Source organism: Camelus dromedarius, chromosome 32 (assembly GCF_036321535.1).
Source record: "Camelus dromedarius isolate mCamDro1 chromosome 32, mCamDro1.pat, whole genome shotgun sequence".
Classification (NCBI taxonomy): Eukaryota; Metazoa; Chordata; class Mammalia; order Artiodactyla; family Camelidae; genus Camelus; species Camelus dromedarius.
Window position 1 is genome coordinate 12,740,353 of NC_087467.1, and position 11,925 is coordinate 12,752,277.

General features: G+C 32.9%; 1 protein-coding gene across 2 annotated transcripts in view; it reads left to right on the forward strand.

The window, feature by feature from the left end:
* Window positions 1–1,795, forward strand: part of SS18 (SS18 subunit of BAF chromatin remodeling complex) — a 56,073-nt gene extending 54,278 nt beyond the window's left edge. For both annotated transcript variants that reach the window (XM_010977101.3, XM_010977107.3), the window contains one exon: window positions 10–1,795. In XM_010977101.3, coding sequence (XP_010975403.1) covers window positions 10–36 — 27 coding nt within the window. In that variant the 3' untranslated portion in view covers window positions 37–1,795. The remainder of the gene's footprint in view (window positions 1–9) is intronic.
* Window positions 1,796–11,925: the final 10,130 nt, after the last annotated feature.

Below are 11,925 nucleotides of genomic sequence, written 5' to 3' on the forward strand. Positions count from 1 at the left end.
ATCTTTTAGGGACAGTATGGAAATTACCAGCAGTGAAAAGTACTTACATTCCAATAGCCAGTATCTATTAGCAGCCATATTGTCACCTCAGCACTGTGGACACCTCCCTGTGAAGAGACCCTTTCATTCCATCTAGTTTTTGGAAAAACCTTCTGGATAAATGGCTGTTTCATCAGTAAGCAGCCTCTGTGGCTTAGTTATGAAAAGGCTTTAGTAGCTCAAAAATACTCTTGATTTCACATTTCTACTCTAGATGGCAACATTGGACAGAAAATACAATGACATAACCAATTTGCAGTGATTTCGGAACTGTGTTTCAAATGAACTGTTACAGACTGAAAGGTGTGAACAGCTTTGTATGTTTATGAAGGTTAATGGAATTTAATACTTTTCCACAGATTCTTTTGTAAGGGGAAGAGGGAAATGTACACTTTTTACAGCAGCAATATTTTGTATATTATGTTTATTTCATGTGGTGAGTATGCAAGGCGGTACACTGCGCACTGGGCAGAATCAGACACCCTCTGTTAATGGGGATCAGAGCATGGTGGATGCTTGACTACGTTGGTCTCAAATGGTGTTCTGTGAAGATAAAGGTGAGGGAGAAGACAAAGCACGCACACCGTATGTCCAACGTTACGTTCTTGAGAGGAAACTCAGATCCTTTTATCTGTTAGATAATCAAGGGCACTGTGATACAGTTTTGAGTAAAAAGACTTTTTTTTTTTACAAGCTTTCCAGTTTTGTGGATTAAAACCTTTTTATAAAAGCTCATTTATAATACAGTTTTAAAATGTGAGGCAATAAGAATTACTTCATGTTGGATCTGAAGAATCTTGGTAACAGTTTCATGTAAATGAAGTGATAATCCTCTCCTAAAATAGCAATAACTGAAAATTAAAGTGTTAATTTTACCTTGTTTGAGTAATCAGGGAACTTAGTAAGTAATATCAAAACATTTTATAAATAATATCAAAGAAGAGTCAACATTGATTCAGCAATTTTCTTTTTTAACATTAGAAGGATAATTGGTTTATATATTAGAATAGTTCAGGAGACTTTAAAAACCTTTATTTCAACTTTCTTAACTGGAAATAATGCCATTTATAAAGGAACACTTAAGTTTTCCCCTTTTTTATGTTAATTAATATAACGCAGATGTTTAGGAAAATGCTTGTTGGTGAGGTTCATTCTGATCTGTGTTAAAAGCATAAGGTTGCACCCTAGATCACTTTGTTTATTAGCATGGCACATTTAATCATATTTGAGACTGTCCTGTGCCTGCCTGATTGTTTTAGCTAATTTCAGGAATATTGCATTGGGCAGGAAATCATGCATTGAGAAGTTTATAACCGTAATTATTTAAGCATAATCTGAAAACATCTAGCCCAAAGGTAAGTTGCTATTTTCATCACAGTTGCCTTTGCCCAGGGAATAAGATATGTTCTTTATAATTGAATTGTTTTTTCCCACTTCTAACTGGAAACAAAACAGAAGGGGTGCCATAAATTTGAATAAGCAAAACGTACTGTTCTCACTATACTGTAATCAAAAGGAAGAATTTCAGTGTGTCTCTGTGTGTGTGAAAGAGAGTGTGTGTTTTAAGGTCAGAGTAGGGTTTTTTCCAATGTGGTCAGTAGAAAACAGACATCAAGTTTGAACAGGTAAAGCATGGACAGCCTTATTGTGATTGAAATGTTTATAGGTTCTGTGCCAATTTTCCACCACTGTGTACTTTGTTGCTATTTAAAACTGTATCAACTCTAACAGAAGAATAAATTATTTGCGATTTTAATTTTCTCATTTGTTTCTTTAAATTAGATCTCTTTGACTCTCTTGTTTTGTCTGGAGATTATGCTGTGGGTTTTTTCTATAAGTTAGTCTGGTATAAGCAGACTGTATTTGTATTCTAGGACTTTATCAAAATTCTCTTGTCATGCCCAAGTTAATTAGAATTAACTGTTCAGTAATCAGCATGTTGTGTGGGCTGTTTGTTACAGAATTCTTTCTCTGAAAATGAAGTCCATGAGGCTATAATCAAGATGACTGAATTAGATAAATGAGTTGAGGAGACAAAATTGTACTGAACCCAACCTGGTGTAGATATGTTATCTCATTTGAAATAAGCTCAACTGACATTAAGAAATAATTTGTCTTGCCAGCCCATCTTCTGTTGTCTTATTCTCCTTTTAATGGAAACTAAAATTGCAATTTTAATAAGCAGAATTTCCTCCAGGACTTTCTTCCTGGAGACTAGTGCATCTGCAAGGTTTAATTGTTTTATAACAGTCCTATTTCGTAAAAGTTTCTAATTGGTGGTGACAAAAATTACCTTACTCCTTTGATACCTAGTAAGAATAACTTTACCTGTAGCTTTCTACCAAGTTTGACATTGTCATATTGACTATATGTTCTAAAACTGAATATTTTATTGAAATATATTATAATAAAATACCATCCCATCCCATGAAATTGTAAAAGCAAACTGTACTAAGAGATCAACATTTAAAAATATTTAAGTGTGCTAGTTTAGTTGTTTGAGACTACATTAGTATTTTTCTGTAGAGTTGTGGTGGCAAATTGTTTTTGGTTTTGTTTTTTTTAATGGAATTTTCAAATGTACACCAAAGTGGAGAGAATGGTGTAATGATGCTCATATACCAGAAACTTAACTACTTAGCAACTCATGCCCAATCTTTTACTGTCCATACACCCACCTACAAATTGAAACAGACACCATGTCCTTTAATTATTTCAGTATGTATCTCTAAAAGACAAGTACTCTTTTAAATAACACCTTGCTACCAGGGGCTCTTCCTGCTTGTGAAATTCTGTATCTTCAGTGTCAATAATGGATTAGGAACCATCTCAGAATTTGTATGACTAAATCACTGCCTTTTATTTTTAAAAGTCATTTATGTTAAGTAATTAAGATGTTAGCAAAAATAGATTATATAGTAAGTGAACAGTCTCCATAATTTTCTCTCTTAAAGGTAACAGTAAAAAGGTTTGATATACTTCTTCCAACTTGGTTTTATACACATAAGCCAACATATTATTCTTTTTGTCTTTTTAAACAAAAATAAGAGTCATACTAGCCATACTGTTCTGCAACTTTTAAGTTAAAAATATTTTAAATGCTCCTTATTCCTGTAGTGTTCCTAATTTTTTACTATTGCAAAAACAAAGCTTTCATAAACTTTCAGGGTTTCTTGTTTTTGTATGATTGTTGGGGTATTTCTGTACAGTAAATTTCTTAATATGTTAGGTGTAAGGCTGTGTACTTTTTTGTCTTCCTAAAAGATACATCGTTCTAACACCAGATTGTTAGCTTCGTTAATTTTTGCAGTTTTAGTAGGCTTTTTTAAAAAGGCTACTGCAGAATTTAATTTGAATTACATTTGATTTATTTGTAACTTTGAGCATCTTTTCAAATACCTAATGACACTTTATTATTTTTTGCTGTGAAATGCCTTTTAATGTTCTTTGTGCATTTTTGTTTTGAGATGTTTGTTGTGTAAGATAGAAAGGAAATAGTTTAAACACATATACATAAATATATAAAATTATATATGGTTCTAAGTGTCCAAATGTTAATTCTGTCTCTATATATTGTACACCTCTTCACTCTGTTCATTATTTTTTAACTTTAGTTATGTCTTCCACTGTATTAAATGTTTAAGACTTTTACATATTCAATTTCATAGCTTCTTACAACCTCCCTAACTTCCAAATTTATAAAATATTCCTCATATTTGTTTCCACTTTTCTAAAATTTATTGTACATGGTATGATTTAGAGCATTAACTTTTCTCTGTATGGATAACCAGTTGTGTCAGTATCATTTTATTTAATAAACCAACTGATCTGAGATGTCACCTTACTTTGTTTATTTAAAACATTATAGTTAGGCATGTTTGATTTATGCCATTTCAAAGACTAATTATTTAAGTATAACTTCACTTAATTGGCATAAAGTTGTGAGTTTTTCCCCCTTGCAAAAGTTTTTTTTTTTTTTTCTAATTGGATAAGAATTAATTACAAGGGTATAAACATTGAATGGCTGCTTGTAAGAGAATTACTGAAATGTGTTTTTATGGAGAAAGACTAGAACCTCTTGGAGATTCTTGCTTGTTGACATTTTCAAGCTTTATAATTTTTTGCAGCCTAATTACCTCCATGGCTGCCCCAAAGTATCATAATTTGATAACTACAAAAAAATTAACCCATCAATATAAAATCTTTTATATTGTTTAAAAGTCCAATTCTTGGAAATAGACAATGCAATATAATTTTTGTTAACTTATTAAAGACCTATAAATAGGGTGATCATTTAATTTATTGCTCTATCTGGGAAACTTGAGAATGAAGAGGGATACTATACAGATACACATACATATACATATATGTGTGTGTGTGTTATATACTTGGTGGATACATGTGTTTGTATATTTTTTTATTTCATCTTTTTCCTGATAGAGATCTGTAGTTTAAAAACTTGGATATGTGAGCATTGTATATATGTTTAGGCTATAATTTTTTTAACTGTGATAACATACTGAGGTTTTTCATGAGACAGTACGTTATAAATAATTACTTAACGTTAGAATAGGTGAATGAAAAATGCTGTATATTCTGAGAAGGTTTTATCATCTTGGTCTCTGTTGGGGCATAGTGATTATTCCGCAGTATTCTTTTCTCTTTTTAAAAAAAAAATCCCCAAGTTTTGCTCAGGCACATGGCTGCCTACCTAGTGACTATATTTCACAGCCTCTTTTGCATCTAGATGTGGTCATCTGACTAAGTTCAGCCAGTGGAATGTGAGCTTGAGTGACATGTGCAGTTTCTAGATTACATTGTTTAAAGTGTGCTTCATTTTCTCTTTTCCATTCCCCAAGGGCTGGCATATGACATATTAGTGGGGAGCTTTGGCTTTATAGATTAGAAAAACACTCTAGAGAACGACAGTATAACTAGACAGAATCAAAAGTCTCCTGAATGGCTTCATGAATCCCATTCGTCTACTTCCTCTCTGCTTGGACGTTGACACAAGAGAAATAACAGTTCTGTCTTATTTAAACTCTTTGTTACAGCAGCAAAGCCTCTATTCTGATGGAGGGGCACGTAGTGGAGGGCCAGTTCGTACTGCCCGATGGCATTCTGATTGGAGTCACCATTTTTAGGAATGACGAGTTAGTGTATTGTGTGTGTGGTGTATTTCATAATCATTCAGTTCATATTCTTAACTAATGAAATAGGACAAAATTCATTATATTTCCTTTAAGATTTCCTCTGCCTTCCATCACTTGAATTAATTGAATGCTGTATTTAGTAACAATAGATTTAATTTTAAAATGTTGGTAAAAATGTATTATCTTTTTAGAATCTGTATAGTAATAAATTGTATAAAGAGCATGTCTTTTAAGTACTTATTTTGAGAATTGTGTTAGTAGGACTTTATAAAATCATTTAGGTTTTTAAATTTATTCTCATTTCTGCTTTAATTTGTTTTTTTGGACTTTTTTCTCTAATGCTTTCTTGCCATTTCCTTTGTTTTCTAATTTTTACCGTATGAAGTGTGTACTTTGATTCTCGTTTCCCTGCTGACTTTTCTTTTTGGCAGGAAAAAAAAAAAAGATATACTAAAAGCATTGATTTTACACCTATAGTGGCTCTTGTTACTCAGCTTTTGGTCAAATATACAGAATTTTATGTCAACAAGAGGTATAATTATATTAGCCATGGAAGAATATTTTGGACTAATGATTGTTTTTTATCTACTTTTTCATACACATCATTTTTTTAAACTTTTAGGACTCCTGATGTTAGTATCAAAATACTGTTTATAGCTATCAAGGATTTTATATTTTATCAACATGACTATACTAGGGAATTACTTCTGTTAATGCTTAGTAAATGAAGAGCAAGGAAGTACGGCTGTAGCTTTCTTTCTGGTACTAATATTGTTCTATTGCTAGAAATCCTACTTCCTGTTCATTAATTTCAGTATTCCAGTCTTTCCAAAGATCTTGCTTCACAGCAAGCTTTCATACTTCAAGCTCAATATGTTAGTGCTCAGTCCTCATTCCCACATAAACACAACCATTTTGAAAACATGAACTGATATTAATTACCCCCTTGGCACCAAAAAGTCAGGATTTCCTGATGCGGCACGCTAATGTAAAATGCATTAGTGCAAACGCTGGCTCCAAGGGGTAATACTCTCTAAATAAACACAGCAATGTTTTTCTTTATTCACGACTCTCAGGCTATTCTGAAAGTCATTCATCCTCTACCCCGCTCTCCCCCCCTGAAAAATTTTTGTTTTAGTTTTAATAAATTATAACTGGATTTTTATAAGAAGAAATTGAATTCCAAGCTGCAAATTAGTGGGACTAAACTCTTTGGTTCTTTGAAATAAAATGTACCTAAGTGTTTCCATGATTAAACGTCTTTGAACCATAATTCGAAATAGTCTTTTTGGAGGGTAACAGTTTATGTTTAATCATTGGTATCACTAAAAATGTCATTTGACTTGAATGTTTCTTTGGGAATAGAAAATGAACAAGGTCAGTCACTCAAGGTCAGAAAGAATATGTTTGCGGTTTTTTGTGTTTGTTTTGGGGTTGTGTGTGTGTATGTGTGCATATGTGTGTGTTTGAACATTCCATGTAGACTTCTGATCAAGTAGGCGTAGTTCATGCTTTGATGTACCATCTCCAAACACATATTATTAATAATATTAGATAAAACAAAAAGGTGAACCAAAGCAGAGATAGCCTGGCTCAAACAAACTAAGCATCTCTGTGGAACAAAAATAGAGTAAAAATGTAAATTGGCGAGTGAGGCTGAAACCACGGGCCACCTGGGTTCTGAGTCTAGAAGCACATAGTGATACTGTAGTGATACTTAAGAAATTGGCTCCTATGAAGTAATAGAAACTAAAAGTGTTACACAGGATCAGATCCTGGAGCCAGATTTACTGCCTGACAATCAGAGGCAGCTAGAATGCAACTCTCCCCAGCCGTTTCCACATATAAAATGAGGTTTTAAAAAATAAGCTTGCTGTTGCTGGCCACTGCGTAGGCCTTGTTTTGAGGAAGCTGAGTATAATGATGTTAGAAAGTACATATTTACCTTCTTAATCTGGAGCAAAAGCAAGGTATTTTGATAATTAGGTCTAAAACGTTCCTATAATTTAGGAACTTATAAAACGTTCCTATAATTTAGGAATTGTAGGGAAAGAAATTCTTAAAGATTTAGTTCTGGACTTTGTGTAGGGGTCCGGGAGTACAAACGGAATTACAGAAGGAAGAGGAAGGATGAGGAAGAGAGAAAAAATAAAAATAAAAGTAAAACCTACTTTAAATAAGTCCATGAACTAAAACTTCAAAATATGTCAAGATCACTTGACAGAACATGTAGTCCCACCACATAAAATTAATTTTATAGAACAGTCTGACATTTTAAAATACGAATTTTAAGATGTTCAAGGAAGTATATCCATTCACATCATCAAAAGGGTAAAATTACAAAACAAAAACATGGAGAAATTAAATATATATATATACACACACATACACATAAACTTGAGAAATCTTTCAAGTAAAAAATACAGTAATTGAAACAAGCTAATTGGCATAAACTGTAGGGTGGATACAACTGAAGAGAAAATTTGTGAATTAGATGATAGTGTGATACCAGAGCACAAAGAAACAAAAAGATTAAAATATATATGAATGAAGGAACATTGAAGAGATACAGAAGTGAATGTGGAGTTTTAATAAGGTAGCTCCAGAAGAAGAAAATGGAGGGATTGGTGGGAAAGCTATGCTTAAATAAAAGCTGACAGTTTTCCACAGTTCACTCTATTAATGCTCAGATTGTTAATCTGCACGAAGTCCAATCCAGGCAAAGAAGAATGAATCCATGTTCAGATACACCATGATGGTGTTCAGGAAGAAAAACATCTAAAAACTACCTGAGAGAAAAGACACATGACCTATAAAGGAATAAAATTTAGACAAGAGAACTCTCTGCAACAATCAAGATACAGTGGAGTCAAGTATTGAGGGAAAATAAGTCAGCCTAAATGTTACACCCAGCTAACCTATCATTCTCAAGTGAGGCAAAATAGAAAACTTTTCGGACTTAATAAAGATCAAGAGCTTGTCATCTATGGAAGAGTACTTTAGCAAAATCATCATTATCCAGAAGAAGGCATAGAACACAAAAAAAGGAAAAAGATGACATAAAACGTGTCAAATATAGTTATTCGTATGAAACAGATCACTTCCTTTTGGGGTGGAAAGAAAAGGTAAAGTTAAATGTGACAGATTGGTTGCATTCATGATCTCAATTCTTTACTTCTCCGAGTTCTTGCACCATGTGATTTTACAGTTCTCACTGAAGAGGCAGAGTTAATATTCTTGCTCCTCCACACTGAGTTTGGCTGTGTGACTTGATTTGGTCAACGTTAGCTGATTTGACTTGTATAGTCTTGTAGAAGTACTGGTGCATCCCCTTTTGTGCATCAAAAGCATAGTTCTGCATCCCCTCTGTACCTCTGTCTTTGCCATGGAAGTCTGCCCAGGTTAACTGCTGAAGGAATGTGAGAGAAAGACAAAGCCAAGTGAACACAGCCAACACCAGCCAACCACCAACCAAGATCAGCAGAGCCACCCAGCCAACCAGCCAGCTGACCACAGGTGCAAGGCTAGTGTAGATCAGCTAGATCCTGTAGGCTCTTAAGCTAAGTAAATGTTTTTTGGTTTATGCCACTGATTTTGTGTGTCTGTGTGGTTCTTTGTTACACAGCATTATTGAAGCAACAGGTAGCTGATACAGTAACAAGATACAAGGTAGGAAGCCTGATGAATGAATAGATAAAGTATGCTAAGGGACTTTTCTGTTCAGGGGACTAGAAAGACTGAAAAACTTTAGACTTTCTGGGAAAACTTTAAGGTAGAATTTGTAAGAGTAATATTTAAAATGTTAGTATAAAATATGTCATTATTTTAAAAAGACAAATATAACTCCAAAATTTAAGAGCCAGAAAAGAGGGAGGAAAAGGAAAAAGGGAGAAGGAGAAATAGAGAAAATGTACTCATCCAATGGAAAGAAGGAATAAACAAAGAAAAAAAAGAAAAAGTAGCCAATTAATGAAAGAATATCATACTCAATAACAAAAAAACAAGCAACCCTATCCAAAAATAGGGGACCTAAACAAGCAACTCTCCAGTGAAGATATACAAATGGCCAATAGACACATGAAAAAATGCTCAATATCGCTAATATCAGAGAAATGCAAGTAAAAACTACAATGAGGTATCACCTCACACCAGTTAGAATGGCCATCATTAAAAGGTCTACAAACAGTAAATGCTGGAGAGGGTGTAGAGAAAAGGAAACCCTCCTACACTGTTGGTGGGGATGTAGTTTGGTGCAGCCATCATGGAAAACAATATGGAGAATCTTTTAAAACTAAAGATAGACTTACCATATGATCCAACAGCCTACTCCAGCGCATGTATCTGGAGGAAACTCTAATTCGAAAAGATATATGCACCCCAATGTTCATAGCAGCACTATTAACAATAATCAAGACATGGAAACAACCTAAATGTCCATCGACATGACTAGATAAAGAAGTTGTGGTATATTTATACAATATTTACACAATATGTTTATACTACTTAGCCATAAAAAAGAATGAAATAGTGCCATTTGCAGCAACATGGATGGGATTGGAAATTGTCATACTAAGTGAAATAAGCCAGAAAGGGCAAGAAAACTACCATATGGTATCACTTATATATGGAATCTTAAAAAATGACACAAATGAACTTATTTACAAAACAGAAACAGACTCACAGACATAGTAAACTAACTTGTGGTTACCTGGGGGGAAAAGGGGAATAGAGGGATAAATTGAGAGTTAGGGGTTTGCAGATACTAACTACTATATATAGAATAGATAAATAGCAAGGTCCTACTATATACAGGGAACTGTATTTAATATTTTGTAATAGCATATAATGAAAAGGAACATGAAAGAGGAATATATATATACACACACACACACACACACATATATATGTATATAACTGAATCACTACACTGTACACCAGAAATCAACACATTGTAAACTGACTATACTTCAATATATAAGAATATCATAGAATTAGGTCTAAATACATCAGTCACAATATCATAAACAGATTAAGCTTATTTATAAAAAGACATAAAATTGGGAAACCCAACTGCATTATTCTTATTAAGAGAGAACAACTAAAACAAAATACAACAAATAGTTAGAAGGTAAACACAGGTATGTTAATATCCAAGCAGAATTTAAAGCAAAAGCAGTAATAGGAATAAAAAAGGATTCTAAGTAATTGAATAGAAAAACCACTTAAGATGTAATAACTTCGGAACATATAAAGCAAAAACTGAGAATCACAAACAGAAATGTAAAACTCCAAAACCACAGTGGAAGGATTTTAATCCACTTCAAGCAGAAACTTGGCTCAAACAGACAACAATAAAAATAGAGAATGATTCTAATAGAAATGTAATGTCAACTCCATATATAATTAAATTTTTTCCTAGTAGATACATTTAAAAATATGGAAGCAGGGGAACTTTTTGTTTGTTTTTGTTTTTGTTTTACTATGATATGTTTTACTTTTTATCCATGTAGGACTGAGGTTAGTGTGATTACACAAGTAAAATCATGTGACCACTTTTATACATATAATTTTTTAAAATTTTAATCTAATAATAATTGTGTTGTTATGTAATGAAAGAATAAACTTCTGGTCCAGGGGAACTTTTAATAATATTTTTTATGTAAGTCAAATGCTATTTCAAGATATATAAAATTCATGAGATGTTTTGCATTCTTTTTTTCAGTACATCGCGTGTCACATTTCAAGTGCTCAGTAGCCTATCTGGCTACCCATAGTGGCTACCATACTGGATAGTCTTGATGCAGAAGATCTAATAGGTAAATACAGAATCCTGTACCTGACGCAGTGTGCTTTTTTTCCAGTACATGTAGTATTAAAAAAAAAAAAATCGATGTTATGCTAATTTACAAAAACCTGATCAAATTTTAAAGAATCAGTATTATATGTCACTGTGTGACAACAGTACATGTGCTAGGAACTTTGAAAATTTATTAAGAAACATCTTGTGGCTAAAGAGAAAATTACAATAGAAATTTAAAACATTTAGAATTGAACTATAATAAAAGTTGTCAATATTAAAACTTGTGAGGTGTTGATACAGCGGTTCTTAGGATTAAACTGGTACCCTTAAATGCCTTTATGTAAAAACAAAAAAGATGGAAAATAGTAACTCAGGAATATAGAGGAGGAAGCCAAAACTAAATGCAGAAAAAACAATATAACAATAAGGAAGGATTTTGAAAGGTATACTAAAGATAATAAAATAATGAAATATAACAAAAAATACAGGATCATCAAAAAGAAAATAAATGAAATAAAGCTATAAATTGACCAAGAAAAAATATTACGGCACAAGTAAGCAGTTGTAGAAAGAAAAAGAGAAGTATGACTACAAATGTGCTATATACTGCAAGTATGTTCTAAAACTACACTATAAAAGAGCTGTATAGCAAGCCTGATTATGAACTTCTTGACGTTTGGCATTAATATCACTAAATATAGCAAGTGTGATGTAAGACGCGGCTCTTTAGGAGCCATGTCTAGATTTAGGAATCAAACTGAATTCTTTAATCACCTATAGCTCATTTGTGAATTTTCCTATTTCTCAAAGGGAGTCATTATCAGTTCCCTGAAGGCAGGGACTTTGTTTTTGTCTACTGCTGGTCATTCAGTGCCTAGAATAATGCTTAGTGTGTAATAGGAGTTCCATAAATATTAGTTGAAAAAGAGTATC